The following is a 20,663-nucleotide window of genomic DNA, read 5'->3' as shown; positions in this document are numbered from 1 at the left end:
TCACTGTGTGTGTGTCACTGTCACTGTGTGTGTGTCACTGTCACTGTGTGTGTGTGTGTGTGTGTGTGTGTGTGTGTGTGTGTGTGTGTGTGTGTGTGTGTGTGTGTGTGTCACTGTCACTGTGTGTGTGTGTCACTGTCACTGTCACTGTGTGTGTGTCACTGTCACTGTCACTGTGTGTGTGTGTGTCTGTCACTGTGTGTGTGTGTCACTATCACTGTGTGTGTGTGTGTCACTGTCACTGTGTGTGCCACTGTCACTGTGTGTGTCACTATCACTGTGTGTGTGTCACTGTCACTGTGTGTGTGTGTGTCACTATCACTGTGTGTGTGTGTGTCACTGTCACTGTCACTGTGTGTGTGTGTCACTGTCACTGTGTGTGTGTCACTGTGTGTGTGTCACTGTCACTGTCACTGTCACTGTCACTGTGTGTGTGTGTGTGTGTGTGTGTGTCACTGTCACTGTGTGTGTGTAACTGTCACTGTGTGTGTGTGTGTGTCACTGTGTGTGTGTGTGTGTGTGTGTGTGTGTGTGTGTGTGTGTGTGTGTGTGTGTCACTGTCACTGTGTGTCACTATCACTGTGTGTGTGTGTGTGTGTGTGTGTGTGTGTGTGTGTGTGTGTCACTGTCCCTGTGTTTGTGTTTCACTGTCACTGTGTGTGTGTGTGTCACTGTGTGTGTGTGTCACTGTGTGTGTCACTGTGTGTGTGTGTGTGTCACTGTGTGTGTGTGTGTCACTGTGTGTGTGTCACTGTGTGTGTGTGTGTGTCACTGTCACTGTGTGTGTGTGTGTGTCACTGTCACTGTGTGTGTGTCACTGTCACTGTGTGTGTGTCACTGTCACTGTGTGTGTGTCACTGTCACTGTGTGTGTGTGTGTGTGTGTGTCACTGTCACTGTGTGTGTGTGTGTGTGTGTCACTGTCACTGTGTGTGTCACTGTCACTGTGTGTGTCACTGTGTGTGTGTGTCACTGTCACTGTGTGTGTGTGTCACTGTCACTGTGTGTGTGTGTCACTGTCACTGTGTGTGTGTGTGTCACTGTCACTGTGTGTGTGTGTGTGTGTGTGTGTCACTGTCACTGTGTGTGTGTGTGTGTGTGTGTGTGTGTCACTGTCACTGTGTGTGTGTGTCACTGTCACTGTGTGTGTGTGTGTCACTGTGTGTGTCAATGTGACTGTGTGTGACTGTGTGTGACTGTGTGTGACTGTGTGTGTGACGCGTGTGTGTGTGTGTGTGTGACGCGTGTGGGGGGGGTGTGTGACGTGTGTGGGGGGTGTGTTTCTTAACCCTGTAATGTTCTCTCTGTGTTTGCAGTGAGCGTGCGGTTCTGGGGTTGGATGGACCCCCGTTTCTTTACCCTGTAATGTTCTCTCTCTGTTTGCAGTGAGCGTGCGGTTCTGAAGTTGGACGGCCCCCCGTTTCTTTTACCCTGTAATGTTCTCTCTGTGTTTGCAGTGAGCGTGCGGTTCTGGGGTTGGATGGACCCCCGTTTCTTTTACCCTGTAACGTTCTCTCTCTGTTTGCAGTGAGCGTGCGGTTCTGGGGTTGGATGGACCCCCGTTTCTTTTACCCTGTAACGTTCTCTCTCTGTTTGCAGTGAGCGTGCGGTTCTGGGGTTGGACGGACCCCCGTTTCTTTTACCCTGTAATGTTCTCTCTGTGTTTGCAGTGAGCGTGCGGTTCTGGAGTTGGATGGACCCCCGTTTCTTTTACCCTGTAACGTTCTCTCTCTGTTTGCAGTGAGCGTGCGGTTCTGGAGTTGGATGGACCCCCGTTTCTTTTACCCTGTAACGTTCTCTCTCTGTTTGCAGTGAGCGTGCGGTTCTGGGGTTGGACGGACCCCCGTTTCTTTTACCCTGTAATGTTCTCTCTGTGTTTGCAGTGAGCGTGCGGTTCTGGAGTTGGATGGACCCCCGTTTCTTTTACCCTGTAACGTTCTCTCTCTGTTTGCAGTGAGCGTGCGGTTCTGGAGTTGGATGGACCCCCGTTTCTTTTACCCTGTAATGTTCTCTCTCTGTTTGCAGTGAGCGTGCGGTTCTGGGGTTGGACGGACCCCCGTTTCTTTTACCCTGTAACGTTCTCTCTCTGTTTGCAGTGAGCGTGCGGTTCTGGGGTTGGATGGACCCCCGTTTCTTTTACCCTGTAATGTTCTCTCTCTGTTTGCAGTGAGCGTGCGGTTCTGGGGTTGGACGGACCCCCGTTTCTTTTACCCTGTAATGTTCTCTCTGTGTTTGCAGTGAGCGTGCGGTTCTGGGGTTGGACGGACCCCCGTTTCTTTTACCCTGTAATGTTCTCTCTGTGTTTGCAGTGAGCGTGCGGTTCTGGGGTTGGACGGCCCCCCGTTTCTTTTACCCTGTAATGTTCTCTCTCTGTTTGCAGTGAGCGTGCGGTTCTGGGGTTGGACGGCCCCCCGTTTCTTTTACCCTGTAACGTTCTCTCTCTGTTTGCAGTGAGCGTGCGGTTCTGGGGTTGGACGGACCCCCGTTTCTTTTACCCTGTAATGTTCTCTCTGTGTTTGCAGTGAGCGTGCGGTTCTGGAGTTGGATGGACCCCCGTTTCTTTTACCCTGTAACGTTCTCTCTCTGTTTGCAGTGAGCGTGCGGTTCTGGGGTTGGACGGCCCCCCGTTTCTTTTACCCTGTAATGTTCTCTGTTTGCAGTGAGCGTGCGGTTCTGGAGTTGGATGGACCCCCGTTTCTTTTACCCTGTAATGTTCTCTCTGTGTTTGCAGTGAGCGTGCGGTTCTGGTGTTGGACGGCCCCCCGTTTCTTTTACCCTGTAATGTTCTCTCTCTGTTTGCAGTGAGCGTGCGGTTCTGGGGTTGGACGGCCCCCCGTTTCTTTTACCCTGTAATGTTCTCTCTCTGTTTGCAGTGAGCGTGCGGTTCTGGAGTTGGACGGACCCCCGTTTCTTTTACCCTGTAATGTTCTCTTTCTCGGTTTGCAGTGAGCGTGCGGTTCTGGGGTTGGATGGACCCCCGTTTCTTTTACCCTGTAATGTTCTCTCTCTGTTTGCAGTGAGCGTGCGGTTCTGGGGTTGGATGGACCCCCGTTTCTTTTACCCTGTAATGTTCTCTCTCTGTTTGCAGTGAGCGTGCGGTTCTGGAGTTGGACGGACCCCCGTTTCTTTTACCCTGTAATGTTCTCTCTCTGTTTGCAGTGAGCGTGCGGTTCTGGGGTTGGACGGACCCCCGTTTCTTTTACCCTGTAATGTTCTCTCTCTGTTTGCAGTGAGCGTGCGGTTCTGGGGTTGGACGGCCCCCGTTTCTTTACCCTGTGCTGTTCTCTGTTTGCAGTGAGCGTGCGGTTCTGGGGTTGGACGGACCCCCGTTTCTTTTACCCTGTAATGTTCTCTCTCTGTGTTTGCAGTGAGCGTGCGGTTCTGGGGTTGGACGGCCCCCCGTTTCTTTTACCTTGTAACGTTCTCTCTCTGTTTGCAGTGAGCGTGCGGTTCTGGGGTTGGACGGACCCCCGTTTCTTTTACCCTGTAATGTTCTCTCTCTGTTTGCAGTGAGCGTGCGGTTCTGGGGTTGGATGGACCCCCGTTTCTTTTACCCTGTAACGTTCTCTCTCTGTTTGCAGTGAGCGTGCGGTTCTGGGGTTGGACGGCCCCCCGTTTCTTTTACCCTGTAATGTTCTCTCTCTGTTTGCAGTGAGCGTGCGGTTCTGGGGTTGGATGGACCCCCGTTTCTTTTACCCTGTAACGTTCTCTCTCTGTTTGCAGTGAGCGTGCGGTTCTGGAGTTGGACGGCCCCCCGTTTCTTTTACCCTGTAATGTTCTCTCTCTGTTTGCAGTGAGCGTGCGGTTCTGGGGTTGGACGGCCCCCCGTTTCTTTTACCCTGTAATGTTCTCTCTGTGTTTGCAGTGAGCGTGCGGTTCTGGGGTTGGACGGCCCCCCGTTTCTTTTACCCTGTAATGTTCTCTCTCTGTTTGCAGTGAGCGTGCGGTTCTGGGGTTGGACGGCCCCCCGTTTCTTTTACCCTGTAATGTTCTCTCTCTGTTTGCAGTGAGCGTGCGGTTCTGGGGTTGGACGGACCCCCGTTTCTTTTACCCTGTAACGTTCTCTCTCTGTTTGCAGTGAGCGTGCGGTTCCGGGGTTGGACGGCCCCCCGTTTCTTTTACCCTGTAATGTTCTCTCTCTGTTTGCAGTGAGCGTGCGGTTCTGGGGTTGGACGGACCCCCGTTTCTTTTACCCTGTAACGTTCTCTCTCTGTTTGCAGTGAGCGTGCGGTTCCGGAGTTGGACGGCCCCCCGTTTCTTTACCCTGTAACGTTCTCTCTCTGTTTGCAGTGAGCGTGCGGTTCCGGGGTTGGACGGCCCCCCGTTTCTTTACCCTGTAATGTTCTCTGTTTGCAGTGAGCGTGCGGTTCTGGGGTTGGACGGCCCCCCGTTTCTTTTACCCTGTAACGTTCCTCTCTGTTTGCAGTGAGCGTGCGGTTCTGGGGTTGGATGGACCCCCGTTTCTTTACCCTGTAACGTTCTCTCTCTGTTTGCAGTGAGCGTGCGGTTCTGGAGTTGGATGGACCCCCGTTTCTTTTACCCTGTAATGTTCTCTCTCTGTGTTTGCAGTGAGCGTGCGGTTCTGGGGTTGGACGGCCCCCGTTTCTTTACCCTGTGCTGTTCTCTGTTTGCAGTGAGCGTGCGGTTCTGGGGTTGGACGGACCCCCGTTTCTTTTACCCTGTAATGTTCTCTCTCTGTGTTTGCAGTGAGCGTGCGGTTCTGGGGTTGGACGGCCCCCCGTTTCTTTTACCTTGTAACGTTCTCTCTCTGTTTGCAGTGAGCGTGCGGTTCTGGGGTTGGACGGACCCCCGTTTCTTTTACCCTGTAATGTTCTCTCTCTGTTTGCAGTGAGCGTGCGGTTCTGGGGTTGGATGGACCCCCGTTTCTTTTACCCTGTAACGTTCTCTCTCTGTTTGCAGTGAGCGTGCGGTTCTGGGGTTGGACGGCCCCCCGTTTCTTTTACCCTGTAATGTTCTCTCTCTGTTTGCAGTGAGCGTGCGGTTCTGGGGTTGGATGGACCCCCGTTTCTTTTACCCTGTAACGTTCTCTCTCTGTTTGCAGTGAGCGTGCGGTTCTGGAGTTGGACGGCCCCCCGTTTCTTTTACCCTGTAATGTTCTCTCTCTGTTTGCAGTGAGCGTGCGGTTCTGGGGTTGGACGGCCCCCCGTTTCTTTTACCCTGTAATGTTCTCTCTGTGTTTGCAGTGAGCGTGCGGTTCTGGGGTTGGACGGCCCCCCGTTTCTTTTACCCTGTAATGTTCTCTCTCTGTTTGCAGTGAGCGTGCGGTTCTGGGGTTGGACGGCCCCCCGTTTCTTTTACCCTGTAATGTTCTCTCTCTGTTTGCAGTGAGCGTGCGGTTCTGGGGTTGGACGGACCCCCGTTTCTTTTACCCTGTAACGTTCTCTCTCTGTTTGCAGTGAGCGTGCGGTTCCGGGGTTGGACGGCCCCCCGTTTCTTTTACCCTGTAATGTTCTCTCTCTGTTTGCAGTGAGCGTGCGGTTCTGGGGTTGGACGGACCCCCGTTTCTTTTACCCTGTAACGTTCTCTCTCTGTTTGCAGTGAGCGTGCGGTTCCGGAGTTGGACGGCCCCCCGTTTCTTTACCCTGTAACGTTCTCTCTCTGTTTGCAGTGAGCGTGCGGTTCCGGGGTTGGACGGCCCCCCGTTTCTTTACCCTGTAATGTTCTCTGTTTGCAGTGAGCGTGCGGTTCTGGGGTTGGACGGCCCCCCGTTTCTTTTACCCTGTAACGTTCCTCTCTGTTTGCAGTGAGCGTGCGGTTCTGGGGTTGGATGGACCCCCGTTTCTTTACCCTGTAACGTTCTCTCTCTGTTTGCAGTGAGCGTGCGGTTCTGGAGTTGGATGGACCCCCGTTTCTTTTACCCTGTAACGTTCTCTCTGTGTTTGCAGTGAGCGTGCGGTTCTGGGGTTGGACGGCCCCCCGTTTCTTTACCCTGTAATGTTCTCTGTTTGCAGTGAGCGTGCGGTTCTGGGGTTGGACGGCCCCCCGTTTCTTTACCCTGTAATGTTCTCTGTTTGCAGTGAGCGTGCGGTTCTGGGGTTGGACGGCCCCCCGTTTCTTTACCCTGTAACGTTCTCTCTCTGTTTGCAGTGAGCGTGCGGTTCTGGGGTTGGACGGACCCCCGTTTCTTTTACCCTGTAACGTTCTCTCTCTGTTTGCAGTGAGCGTGCGGTTCTGGGGTTGGACGGCCCCCCGTTTCTTTACCCTGTAACGTTCCTCTCTGTTTGCAGTGAGCGTGCGGTTCCGAGCGGTGCTGTGTGGTGTCTAATCTCTCTCCTCTTCTGTCCCTCTCAGGGGGGAGTGAGGATCCTCTGGACCCAAACCCCGGCAGCCTGGTTCTGGAGAGTGATCTTCTGCTGGGCCATGAGCTGGAGTTCTCCGACAGCAGCGACCGGCTCCTCCCCTTCTCCAAAGATTCGGAGGGTGTGTATCGCCGCCCGCGGCCGTGGCGTGTGCATGAGCTGTGGTTGATGCTGTTGGAGGAGAAGCAGAGGATTAGTGATGAGTGTGCTGCCACCTTCTCTGTCACTTCCAGCGTCACAGACCTGCGGTCACGTTAGCTTTTGGTTGGTATAACTCCTGTAGGGCACATACACAAGGACAGGCGGTTTACCAATACTCGGTCAGACCAAATGGTCCATGAATCTCAGGATCCGGTATCCCACGGGAGCATTACTGGAAGCTTAACTCGGTCTGGGCCCCCAGGTGTGTGCGCCCCCCTCCCCAGGTGTGTGTGCCCCCACCTCCCCAGGTGTGTGTGCCCCCACCTCCCCAGGTGTGTGTGCCCCCACCTCCCCAGGTGTGTGTGCCCCCACCTCCCCAGGTGTGTGTGCCCCCCTCCCCAGGTGTGTGTGCCCCCACCTCCCCAGGTGTGTGTGCCCCCACCTCCCCAGGTGTGTGTGCCCCCACCTCCCCAGGTGTGTGTGCCCCCACCTCCCCAGGTGTGTGTGCCCCCACCTCCCCAGGTGTGTGTGCCCCCACCTCCCCAGGTGTGTGTGCCCCCACCTCCCCAGGTGTGTGTGCCCCCACCTCCCCAGGTGTGTGTGCCCCCACCTCCCCAGGTGTGTGCGCCTCCCCAGGTGTGTGCGCCCCCCCTCACCTCCCCAGGTGTGTGCACCCCCCCTCACCTCCCCAGGTGTGTGCACCCCCCCTCACCTCCCCAGGTGTGTGCACCCCCCTCCACCTCCCCAGATGTGAGTGCCCCCCCCACCTCCCCAGGTGTGTGTGCCCCCCACCTTCCCAGGTGTGTGTGCCCCCCACCTTCCCAGGTGTGTGCGCCCCCCTCCCCAGGTGTGTGTGCCCCCACCTCCCCAGGTGTGTGTGCCCTCACCTCCCCAGGTGTGTGCGCCCCCCCACCTCCCCAGGTGTGTGCCCCCACCTCCCCAGGTGTGTGCACCCAACTCCCCAGGTGTGTGTGCACCCACCTCCCCAGGTGTGTGTGCCCCCACCTCCCCAGGTGTGTGCGCCCCCCCACCTCCCCAGATGTGTGCACCCCCCTCCACCTCCCCAGATGTGAGTGCCCCCCCCTCCACCTCCCCAGGTGTGTGCACCCCCCCCACCTACCCAGGTGTATGCACCTCCCCAGGTGTGTGTGCCCCCCACCTCCCCAGGTGTGTGTGCCCCCCACCTCCCCATGTCTGTGTGCCCCCCACCTCCCCAGTTGTGTGCGCCCCCCCCCCCACCTCCCCAGGTGTGTGCACCCCCCTCCACCTCCCCAGGTGTGTGCACCCCCCCTCCACCTCCCCAGATGTGATTGCCCCCCCTCCACCTCCCCAGGTGTGTGCACCCCCCCACCTACCCAGGTGTATGCACCTCCCCAGGTGTGTGTGCCCCCCACCTCCCCAGGTGTGTGTGCCCCCCACCTCCCCAGGTGTGTGTGCCCCCCACCTCCCCAGGTGTGTGCACCCCCCTCCACCTCCCCAGATGTGTGCACCCCCCTCCACCTCCCCAGGTGTGTGCACCCCCCTCCACCTCCCCAGGTGTGTGCACCCCCCCTCCACCTCCCCAGGTGTGTGCACCCCCCCTCCACCTCCCCAGATGTGTGTGCCCCTCCACCTCCCCAGATGTGTGTGCCCCCCACCTCCCCAGGTGTGTGTGCCCCCCACCTCCCCAGGTGTGTGCACCAGCCCTCCACCTCCCCAGGTGTGTGTGCCCCCCCCACCTCCCCAGGTGTGTGGACCCCCCTCCAACTCCCCAGGTGTGTGCACCCCCCTCCACCTCCCCATATGTGTGTGCCCCCCCCTCCACCTCCCCAGATGTGTGTGTGCACCCCCCCCACCTCCCCAGATGTGTGTGTGCACCCCCCCCCACCTCCCCAGTTGTGTGTGCCCCCCACCTCCCCAGGTGTGTGTGCCCCCCCCTCCCCAGGTGTGTGCACCCCCCCTCCCCAGGTGTGTGCACCCCACCTCCCCTGGTGTGTGCCCCCCACCTCCCCAGGTTTGTGTGCCCCCCACCTCCCCAGGTTTGTGTGCCCCCCACCTCCCCAAGTGTGTGCCCCCCACCTCCCCAGGTGTGTGTGCCACCACCTCCCCAGGTGTGTGCACCCCCCCTCCACCTCCCCAGGTGTGTGCACCCACCCTCCACCTCCCCAGGTGTGTGCACCCCCCCTCCACCTCCCCAGATGTGAGTGCCCCCCCCCCTCCACCTCCCCAGGTGTGTGCACCCCCCCACCTACCCAGGTGTATGCACCTCCCCAGGTGTGTGTACCCCCCACCTCCCCAGGTGTGTGCACCCCCCTCCACCTCCCCAGGTGTGTGCACCCCCCCTCCACCTCCCCAGATGTGTGTGCCCCCCCACCTCCCCAGGTGTGTGCACCCCCCCCACCTCTCCAGGTGTGTGCACCCCCCCTCCACCTCCCCAGGTGTGTGCACCCCCCCTCCACCTCCCCAGGTGTGTGCACCCCCCCTCCACCTCCCCAGGTGTGTGCACCCCCCCTCCACCTCCCCAGGTGTGTGCACCCCCCCACCTCCCCAGGTGTGTGCACCCCCACCACCTCCCCAGGTGTGTGCACCCCCCCACCTCCCCAGGTGTGTGCCCCCACCTCCCCAGGTGTGTGCACCCCCCCACCTCCCCAGGTGTGTGCACCCCCCCACCTCCCCAGGTATGTGCACCCCCCCACCTCCCCAGGTGTGTGCACCCCCCCACCTCCCCAGGTGTGTGCAACCCCCCACCTCCCCAGGTGTGTGCACCCCACCTCCCCAGGTGTGTGCACCCCACCTCCCCAGGTGTGTGCACCCCCCCTCCGCAGGTGTGCGCACCCCCCCCCTCCCCAGGAGTGCGCACCCCCCCTCCCCAGGTGTGCACCCCCCCTCCCCAGGTGTGTGCACCCCCCCTCCCCAGGTGTGTGCACCCCCCCTCCCCAGGTGTGTGCACCCCCCTCCCCAGATGTGTGCACCCCCCACCTCCCCAGGTGTGTGCAGCCCCCCACCTACCCAGGTGTGTGTCCCCCCACTTCCCCAGATGTGCGTGCGCTCCCCTCCCCAGATGTGCGTGCGCCCCCCCTCCCCAGGTGTGTGCGCCCCCCTCCCCATGTGTGTGCACCCCCCTCACCCCACGCCCCGTTCCCCGCACCCCACGCTCCGTTCCCCGCACCCCACGCTCCGTTCCCCGCACCCCACGCTCCGTTCCCCGCACCCCCCGCTCCGTTCCCCGCACCCCCCGCTCCGTTCCCCGCACCCCCCGCTCCGTTCCCCGCACCCCACGCCCCGTTCCCCGCCCCACGCTCCGTTCCCCGCACCCCACGCTCCGTTCCCCGCACCCCACGCTCCGTTCCCCGCACCCCACGCTCCGTTCCCCGCACCCCACGCTCCGTTCCCCGCACCCCACGCTCCGTTCCCCGCACCCCACGCCCCGCACCCCACGCTCCGTTCCCCGCACCCCGTTCCCCACACCCCGTTCCCCGCACCCCACGCCCCGCACCCCACGCTCCGTTCCCCGCACCCCGTTCCCCACGCCCCGTTCCCTGCACCCCGTTCCCCGTTCCCCACGCCCCGTTCCCTGCACCCCGTTCCCTGCACCCCACGCCCCGTTCCCTGCACCCCGTTCCCCGCACCCCACGCCCCGTTCCCCACGCCCCGTTCCCCGCACCCCACGCCCCGTTCCCCGCACCCCACGCCCCGTTCCCCACGCCCCCTTCCCCGCACCCCACGCCCCGTTCCCCGCACCCCACGCCCCGTTCCCCGCACTCGTTCCCCGCACCCCACGCCCCGTTCCCCGCACCCCATTCCCCATTCCCCGCACCCCACGCCCCGTTCCCCGCACCCCACGCCCCGCACCCCGTTCCCCGCACCCCGTTCCCCGCACCCCACGCCCCGCACCCCACGCTCCGTTCCCCGCACCCCACGCCCCGTTCCCCACGCCCCGCACCCCACGCTCCGTTCCCCACGCCCCGCACCCCGTTCCCCGCACCCCACGCCCCGCACCCCACGCTCCGTTCCCCGCACCCCACGCCCCGTTCCCCGCACCCCACGCCCCGTTCCCCGCACCCCACGCCCCGTTCCCCGCACCCCACGCCCCGTTCCCCACGCCCGCACCCCACGCTCCGTTCCCCGCACCCCACGCCCCGCACCCCACGCTCCGCACCCCACGCTCCGTTCCCCGCACCCCACGCCCCGTTCCCCGTTCCCCGTTCCCCACGCCCCGTTCCCTGCACCCCACTCCCCACGCCCCGTTCCCCGCGCCCCGTTCCCCGTTCCCCGCGCCCCGCTCCCCGCACCCCACGCCCCGTTCCCCGCACCCCGTTCCCCGCACCCCGCACCCCACGCCCCGTTCCCCGCACCCCGCACCCCGTTCCCCGTTCCCCGCACCCCGTTCCCCACGCCCCGCACCCCACGCCCCACGCACCCCACGCCCCGCACCCCACGCTCCGTTCCCCGCCCCGTTCCCCACGCCCCGCACCCCACGCTCCGTTCCCCGCACCCCACGCCCCACACCCCACGCTCCGTTCCCCGCACCCCATGCCCCGTTCCCCACGCCCCGTTCCCTGCACCCCACTCCCCGTTCCCCGCACCCCACGCCCCGTTCCCCGCACCCCACGCCCCGTTCCCCACACTCCGTTCCCCGCACCCCACGCTCCGTTCCCCGCACCCCACGCCCCGTTCCCCGCACCCCACGCCCCGTTCCCCGCACCCCACGCCCCGTTCCCCACGCCCCGCTCCCCACGCCCCGTTCCCTGCACCCCACGCCCCACGCCCCGTTCCCGGTCCATGTGTTGTGCTCTGTATTTATTCTCTGTACACACCATGGAAGATCATGCTTCTTCCAGGCTATCGAGACCTAATAATGTCAGCCTTTTCCCGAGCCTTTCTCTGGTCTTCCTCCGTTGCACTTTCTCTGGCTCCATTATGACCTCTGGAAGCTGAGGTGACCGGTACTGACCGCTGAAGTCTATGTGTGGGCACACCGTTGTTTGATACAATGACGTTATTATAATTATATGTTCTGTTGGAGAAAATTTTATTTTCTCCCTTTCCTGTTCGATATGACACGCTATTTAGCTGGCCGTCCTGGACAGGTCCCGGCTATTTAGCTGGCCGTCCTGGACAGGTCCCGGCTATTTAGCTGGCCGTCCTGGACAGGTCCCATTGCCTCTCGTCACTCCATTTCTTTATAAACTAATCACAGTGAGAGTTACTCTCCTTTTCATGTCCATGTCCTGGGCACAGATGGATGGTGACCATACATGGTTACATGAAATGAACAGGGTTATACATTTCATGGACAGGTAGAAACAATATCTGATTATTGGTGTATGTAAGTTACAAACGGTTAAAATGTGAGAGCTGAAGTCCTGAAAGAACTTTACTGAAGGCGGCTCTGTGGGTCTCTGGGGGTCTCTGGTAGGACTCTGCATTTACATACATGAACACGGTGTGTTCCGGAGTTTCCTGGTGCCCATGTCATCCACTTCCACCGGGGTTGAGCTTCACGGAGGTCACGTAGACCTAGGGCTTGGGTAGAGAGGTGTACCATCTCTCTTCTCCTGCTTGGACCCTGGGACGTCAGCTGAGCAGCACACCCCACCTGTGGTCAGGCTTTCTTTCCTGCGATTTCACGCCATGTGTTTGTGAGTGTGCTTCTTTAAGGTGACTCCAACCTAGTTATTGTAATAAACTCTATGACACTATGGGGCGTGCGCTGCTGGTTTTAGTTTTTCAGATCTGTGATCTGGATTCTCCTATCAATTGCAGCAGAATTTAAAATCTAATGAACTATTTGGGTATGTTTCTGTGAGTTGATTAGGCAAACCCCTCCCTTAATTGTTAGTCAAATGCGTGGGAGCGGAGTACTTATGACAGTCTATCTTGGCTGTGAGCCACATGGCTGTGTGTCACATTTAAAGTGTCTGGCAAAGATAATTTTGGAGTTCAAATTGGAGGTGAGGATTAGAGGAAGATCTGGACTCTGCACCACAACAACTCTGCAACTGGGAGAACGTGACTTTCTATTTGCTGTGATTATTTGTACTCTTCCTATCCTCCAATACCTGGGAATCTCTCCTCCTGTATCTCACTATGCCCTCCCTATTGCTTGTTCTGTTTACTGTTGTCACGGGAGACCAGCGCTTTTACACCGAAACAATCGGGATCACCAGCACCAGGCAGGACAAAGTTGTTGAATAAAATGAGGTTTATTCTGGCACGCCAGCAGACACAACAAAGATGTACAAAACAAGATCAATACCAACTGGGGACCTGGGGACTAGTCTCTAGCCTCGCTAGGTGCAGGGGCCTGCTTCAAGAAGGCTTGTTCTGTCCGCTTCTCGTCCAGGATATCAGAGGGCTGATCACACAGCAGCCACTCACATGTATCTCCAGCTGGTCACAGTCAAGATCCAAACTCCTTCACAGAATGACTCTCTGTCTCCTCTGAGGGAGTCTCTGCACTCCTTCCTAGAGTGTCTCTCAGTCTCTGTTAGCCTCTCTTGCTCTCTGAAGGTAGATCTGATTCTCTGATCAGCAGCATCCCTTATATAGCCCTCTGTGGCTATCCCTTGCATGGGAAGGGGCTGCTGGACAATCAGAGCATGGATTAGGTTGGTGCCACAACAGCCAGAGGGCGTGCTTAGAGCCCACCCCCATCCCTGATGGTTCACGCTTTCTTACTCACCAAATGTCTGTAACACCTCCACGCTCCCAACAATTGTCTCAATGCACATGTATCTGCAGGAACCTCAGCTGATTAAATCACAGAGTCCCCTCCATAGGAATGGACACATGCAAATCACATTAAAGTCTGCTATCTTAGAAATGAGCACATAATCCAATTTACACTTTACAGGGCTGACTCCCAAATCATATCACAGTGCTTACACATAGATCACAAATATGAAATATATTTGGCCAAAATAAGCCTTCCATAGGTGGCCAGGTTACATGGATTTAGGGGTAGCTAGCTGGGCTTCATCCCAGTTTTGTGATGCCAGCTAGCCCTATCGTCACAAATGTTTCCTCACTCCTTTGTGAACATCTTTGTTCTCTCCAACTTCCCCACTCCCCACTGCACCATTATTTATACACCTCTCTCCCAACAACTTCTTTACCCCTCAATAAAAAGCACCCACACAAATCCTCTATTCACACCATCTATCTACTCTTTGCTGCTGCTTGGGATCTCCCCTAAGCCATACACACTCAGTCTCTCCTACCAACCATTGTGGTCAAGCACTTATTCCCTCACCTGCTGTCTCTGTAAGTCTCCCATCACACCACTTAGATTGTAAGCTCTTCGGGGCAGGGATTTCCTTTCCTATTGTCTGATTTTGGTGCGCTTATTGTATTATAAATCCCCGTACTGTATTCTTTGTGAAGCGCAGAGTACACTTTTGGCGCTATATAAATTAAGACATACAATGCAATACAATTTGGTTCATTCCCCAGAAGCAGCTGAGACCCCAAAGATCTAATCTGGGCCCTCTGCCCTATATCGTTTCTGTTTTGCATTCTGGCATTTTTTCTGTTATTTATTTATATTTATTTGGTTCATTGTGTATTGAATATCTCTTAGCGCTGATTATTATTTGTCTTTTCATATATACATACACACACATACATGTACACACAAACACTAATATATATATATATATATATATATATTTTTAAAGTTATGGTGGGTGAAAAAGGCAACAAAAAACCGCCACTGTTAGCATATATGCAATAAAGAATATCACTTGCGAGCACATTCACATGTCTTAGGCAGGGTTTCATACCTGTCTTTCACCATTATTACCTCGCATACAGTGCTCCCACTGCAGCAAGGGATTCTGGGAAATGACATGCAAATGAGCACACGTCACCTTTTGCCTAGAATATCCATTCACACGGAGCCCATTTACGCAGATGCATCGGCGTTCACACAGCTTTTAAGCACAGCATGGGACTAGCAAAGCAAGTCAAACCACTCACAGACATGTTTCAAACTTGATGGGTATCATCAGTGTGAGGTTGGTTTACACTTGCTTTGAAATATTTGTAGGCTGGGTAGGTTTACCATACATTTTAAGTTTTGGTGGGTGAAAAAGGATATGTGTATATATATATATATATATATATATATTCATATAGCAAATGGAAATATATTCTGTATGCTCATTTGCATGTCTTAGGCAGGTCTGCAACCCCGCCTTTCACCATTATCACCCAGCACACAGCACTTACACTGCAGCAAAGGATTCTGGGAAATGACATGCAAATGAGCTCACAGTGCCACTTTTTGCTTCAAAACTATTTTAAACATGGTTCCATATAGGCTTAAGCTTGCTGCATGGTCACAGCTTTAAGTGCCGTGTGCTGGGTTATAATGGGGAAAGGCGGGGTTGCAGACCTGCCTAAGACATGCAAATAAGCATACAGTTATATTTCCATTTGCTATATGCTTTGCTGTGGAGGGTTTTTGTCACTTTTTTTACTCACCATAACGTAACTATATATTCATATATATATATATATATATATATATATATATATATTCAGTGGTGTGAAAAAGAAAGTACACCCTCTTTGAATTCTATGGTTTTACATATCGGGGCATAATAACAATCATCTGCTCCTTAGCAGGTCTTAAAGATGTACATTGAATTTTAAACCTAAACCAATAGGAGATATTAATCAACACAACAAAGTCCAGGTGTATACAGAAGGATATAGGGTAGGGTCCAGGTGTACTGTATACAGAAGGATATAGGGTAGGGTCCAGGTGTACTGTATACAGAAGGATATAGGGTAGGGTCCAGGTGTACTGTATACAGAAGGATATAGGGTAGGGTCCAGGTGTACTGTATACAGAAGGATATAGGGTATGGTCCAGGTGTACTGTATACAGAAGGATATAGGGTAGGGTCCAGGTGTACTGTATACAGAAGGATATAGGGTAGGGTCCAGGTGTACTGTATACAGAAGGATATAGGGTAGATGGCCCACATGATTATTGGGGTCTGCACAGCAACTGTGAAATAAATCATTTTCCAAATGGATTTAAAAAACAAAAAGCAGAAGCGCATGCCCCATAATGTATTACCGTTTAATACATATACTAAGGTGAAGAAACCCTAAAAATGCACACTCACAAACAAAATAAAACCGCCATGTTGGAAATCCTGATGGCAGGTGAGAAACGCTGCTTTGTGCATTCACACCGGAGATGAGATGGATCAGCTTCCTGCTACAGTACAACCTCTGCTCTGGTCGGCCTTCATCAGGCTGAGTCACAGCTGCATACACCCGCAGGGGTCTTCCACTGGCGTGTGTATATGTGTATATGTGTATATGTATATAGCAAATAAAAAGATCACTTGTGAGCACATTCACATGTCTTAGGCAGGTCTGCAACCCTGCCTTTCACCATTATTCCCAGCATACAGTGCTTCCACTGCAGCAAGGGATTCTGGGAAATTACATGCAAATGAGCACACAATGTGTCACCTTTTGTCTGAAAAACCATTGTTACATGGAGCCCATATGAGCTAATGCTCGCTGTTAACACAGCTTTAAAGCACAGCATGGGAATCGGATGCAAAGCCAGAGAAACCATTCACAGACATGTTTCACCCTTAATGGGGATCATCAGTGTGAGGCTGGTTGTACTTATATGTGTATATGTATATATATTTTTTTTACATTTATTTTTCCAGCTCAACCCCGTTATAACGCGATCCGCTTATAATGCAGTCTGAGCGTGGCTCCCGTTTTAAAAACATCTCCAAGGTTTTTTTTGCTTGTTTGTTTTTGTTTTTATACCATTCAATGTTTTATTGCTAACGGAGACACACACAGACACACTCCCGCCCCCCTACACCATGCGGGAATTGAACCCATGATCTTTCATATGCTGGTGCAATTCTCTAGCTGCTACACCACAGGGTTGGTGTGATAAATTTGACCCTATAAACAAACTTAACATTTACTGCACGCTGCAGTCCATCATGGGTTCAATTCCTGTATGTGTATTATATAAAATGTATTCACTGTTGGGCTGTCAATAGTCAGAGAAGGGTCATGTGACCCTCCTCTGCACTTGAAAGTCAAACTGAACTGTCTCCCCAAGCACCAAGCTTGGGAGAGCGTACGTAGACGCAGCCTGATGAAAAAGGGAGAGGAGAGAGCTGCAGATGCTGGGTAAGTCCTCGCGGAATTCGGCTCCCATTTCGCGATCCCGGTTATAATGTGGTCTCATTATGTGGACCCCGAGCACCGCGTTATAGCGGGGTTCAGCTGTATGTATGTCTCTGTGCACAGTATATGTAATGTGTTAATTCTCCTGGTGATCATGATTATACCATTTAGATGTTGAGGTGTCTCTTGGTTATAACTCTCTTCCTGAGTCTCCTTGTCTCTCTGCTCCTCCAGATTCGGTGGTGGGTAAGATGGAGATCCCATGCTATTCCCTGAGTGAGGACGAATACTCCGGGTATCGCCCCCTGAGTGCTGACAGTGATGCTGAGGCGGGGGGCTCTCCTTCCCCCTGCGGTCAGTGCGGGGCAACACTGGGGGGCTCCTCCCGCTGCCTGGACCTGGCATTTGGACATCGCTGCTTGCCCTGTCTCACCTCCTCCTCCTCGGCAGGGGGATCCCCTCCTCCGTCCCTCCCTATTCCTCCTTCCACCACAGCGATGACCACCCAGGGGCTCAAGGAGCGCCTGCTCTACCCCTGCAAGCTGTGCCCCTTCTCCACCCACTACTCCAGCCACCTGAAGCGCCACATGAAGACGCACAATGGGGAGAAGCCCTTCCGCTGTCCGCACTGCCTCTACGCCTCCGCTCAGCTGGTAAACCTCAAGCGCCACCTGCGAACCCACACAGGAGAGAAGCCTTTCCGCTGCGAGCACTGCGGCTTCTCCTGCAGCAGCCCCGGCAACCTGAAGAGGCACCAGCGGGTCCACACGCAGGAGAAGCCCTACGCCTGCAGCCTGTGCCCCTACCGCTGCAACCAGAGCAGGAACCTCAAGCGCCACCTGCTGGGGCACCGGAGGAGAGGGCAAGAGAGACAGCGGCACGGAGTGAGGAGGGAGGAAGTGGGGGAGGATGAAGAGGGAGAAGAGGAGGAAGAGGAAGAGAGAGGGGCAGCAAGAAAGCAGGTAGAAGGTCAGTAATCATTCTCTATTTCCCCCTAAAATTAGGGTAAGTAGATGAGCCAATCAGAATGCTCCGTTCAGCAATGTCCTCATTTGCAGGAACTTGAACTTGCACGGAGCGCTGTGATTGGCTCACTTAGACATCATGGTCGCCATTCCTCAGTGCAGCTCCGTGGAATGTTCCACCCTCTGACAATCCTTTTATCCAGGGTGGGAAATAGCCGTGTGCCATGTGAAACTGACAGACCCGCTCTGGTCACATGTGGGCTAAGCGGACTCGTCCTTTTCCAGTTATGTCTGAAAAACGAAGCTGCGTGGGGTACAGCAACACCACTGCTCATTCTGCATCCTCGGACACCCACACCTAAAGTGCCTTCAATTCTTATGAGGGGAACTGATGTGTGTTGGGTGATACCTTATACAGCTCAACCCTGTTACAGCGTGATCCGCTACAATGCGGATTCGCTTATAACGCGGTCTGAGCGTGGCTCCTGTTTTCAAGCAAATTCCTTTGCAAATCAGGAGCAGTGTTTCTAAATCTAAACCGCGCTCTTCTTTACAGTTCTAGTTCGTGCACATTAAAGCTACTGAGTTTCCGCTTCGCTTTATCGTTGCCGCCAGCGCGCGTGTGCACAACAGTATATTGGTTGCAGGAAGCTCTGTAACATTTGCGCGTCTCCTGTGTGCGGGACTTCCAAGTGCGCGGTTCTCTCGGGTGACTTGGTGTGGGCGGCTGGATGAGCCGGTGGGTGGATAAATACCAGCTGAGCTCCTTCAGCAAGCTCAACTATCAGAAAGAGCAGACTGGGCAGCTCTGAAGCTTGGTGAGGCAATCCGGCGATGTGCTGCAAGGGGACCCCTCATAGCCTCTCATTAAAAGGAAATCCCATTTACTAGACAGACAGAAGGGACTCAGAGAGGTAGAAGAGACTCAGGGAGATAGAAGAGACTCAGGGAGATTGAGTCTCTTCTATCTCCCTGAGTCTCTTCTGAGAGATAGAAGAGACTCAGAGAGATAGAAGAGACTCAGAGAGATAGAAGAGACTCAGAGAGATAGAAGAGACTCAGGGAGATAAAAGAGACTCAGGGAGATAAAAGAGACTCGGAGATAGAAGAGACTCAGAGAGATAGGAGAGACTCAGAGAGATAGGAGAGACTCAGAGAGATAGGAGAGACTCAGAGAGATAGGAGAGACTCAGAGAGATAGGAGAGACTCAGAGAGATAGAAGAGACTCAGGGAGATAGAAGAGACTCAGGGAGATAAAAGAGACTCAGGGAGATAAAAGAGACTCAGGGAGATAAAAGAGACTCAGGGAGATAAAAGAGACTCAGAGAGATAGAAGAGACTCAGAGAGATAGAAGAGACTCAGAGAGATAGAAGAGACTCAGAGAGATAGAAGAGACTCAGAGAGATAGAAGAGACTCAGAGAGATAGAAGAGACTCAGAGAGATAGAAGAGACTCAGAGACACACACTCAGACTCCGAGACTCTCAGACACACTCTCAGACTCTGTGACTCTCAGACACACTCTCAGACTCCGAGACTCAGACACAATCTCAGACTCCGAGACTCTGACACACTCTCAGACTCCGAGACTCTCAGACACACTCTCAGACTCCGAGACTCAGACACACTCTCAGACTCCGAGACTCAGACACACTCTCAGACTCCGAGACTCTCAGACTCCGAGACTCTCAGACTCCGAGACTCTCAGACTCCGAGACTCTCAGACACACTCTCAGACTCCGAGACTCTCAGACACACTCTCAGACTCCGAGACTCAGACACACTCTCAGACTCCGAGACTCAGACACACTCTCAGACTCCGAGACTCAGACACACTCTCAGACTCCGAGACTTTCAGACTCCGAGACTCTCAGACTCCGATACTCTCAGACTCCGATACTCTCAGACTCCGAGACTCTCAGACACACTCAGACGCCGAGACTCTCAGACTCCGAGACTCTCAGACACACTCTCAGACTCCGAGACTCTCAGACACACTCTCAGACTCCAAGACTCTCAGACTCCGAGACTCTCAGACACACTCTCAGACTCCGAGACTCTCAGACACACTCTCAGACTCCGAGACTCTCAGACACACTCTCAGACTCCGAGACTCTCAGACACACTCTCAGACTCCGAGACTCTCAGACACACTCTCAGACTCCGAGACTCTCAGACACACTCTCAGACTCCGAGACTCTCAGACACACTCTCAGACTCCGAGACTCTCAGACACACTCTCAGACTCCGAGACTCTCAGACACACTCTCAGACTCCGAGACTCAGACTCCGATACTCTCAGACTCCGAGACTCTCAGACATACTCGGACTCCGTGACTCTCAGACACACTCTCAGACTCCGAGACTCTCAGACACACTCTCAGACTCCGAGACTCTCAGACTCCGAGACTCTCAGACACACTCTCAGACTCCGAGACTCTCAGACACACTCTCAGACTCCGAGACTCTCAGACACACTTTCAGACTCAGAGACTCTCAGACACACTCTCAGACTCCGAGACTCTCAGACTCCGAGACTCTCAGACACACTCTCAGACTCCGAGACTCTCAGACACACTCTCAGACTCCGAGACTCTCAGACATATTCTCAGACTCCGAGACTCTCAGACACACTCTCAGACTCCGAGACTCAGACTCCGATACTCTCAGACTCCGAGACTCTCAGACATACTCGGACTCCGTGACTCTCAGACACACTCTCAGACTCCGAGACTCAGACACACTCTCAGACTCCGAGACTCGGACACACTCTCAGACTCCGAGACTCTCAGACACACTCTCAGACTCCGAGACTCTCAGACATACTCTCAGACTCCGAGACTCTCAGACACACTCTCAGACTCCGTGACTCTCAGACACACTCTCAGACTCAGAGACTCTCAGACACACTCTCAGACTCCGAGACTCTCAGACTTCGTGACTCTCAGACTCCGTGACTCAGACACACTCTCAGACTCCGAGACTCTCAGACACACTCTCAGACTCCGTGACTCTCAGACACACTCTCAGACTCCGAGACTCTCAGACACACTCTCAGACTCCGAGACTCTCA

General features: G+C 55.2%; 1 protein-coding gene across 2 annotated transcripts in view; it reads left to right on the top strand.

Moving 5' to 3' along the window:
* Nucleotides 1–20,663, top strand: part of LOC142485969 (zinc finger protein 513-like) — a 39,290-nt gene that overhangs the window by 2,825 nt on the left and 15,802 nt on the right. Inside the window, exons 2-3 of one of the 2 annotated variants that reach the window (XM_075584624.1) lie at nt 6,312–6,440; nt 16,859–17,593. In XM_075584624.1, the coding sequence (XP_075440739.1) occupies nt 6,312–6,440; nt 16,859–17,593 (864 nt within the window). The other variant, XM_075584625.1, reaches the window with a different exon arrangement.

The sequence above is a fragment of the Ascaphus truei genome, unplaced genomic scaffold, assembly GCF_040206685.1.
Source record: "Ascaphus truei isolate aAscTru1 unplaced genomic scaffold, aAscTru1.hap1 HAP1_SCAFFOLD_685, whole genome shotgun sequence".
In the NCBI taxonomy this organism is placed as follows: Eukaryota; Metazoa; Chordata; class Amphibia; order Anura; family Ascaphidae; genus Ascaphus; species Ascaphus truei.
This window is presented reverse-complemented; position numbering and strand designations above follow the sequence as displayed.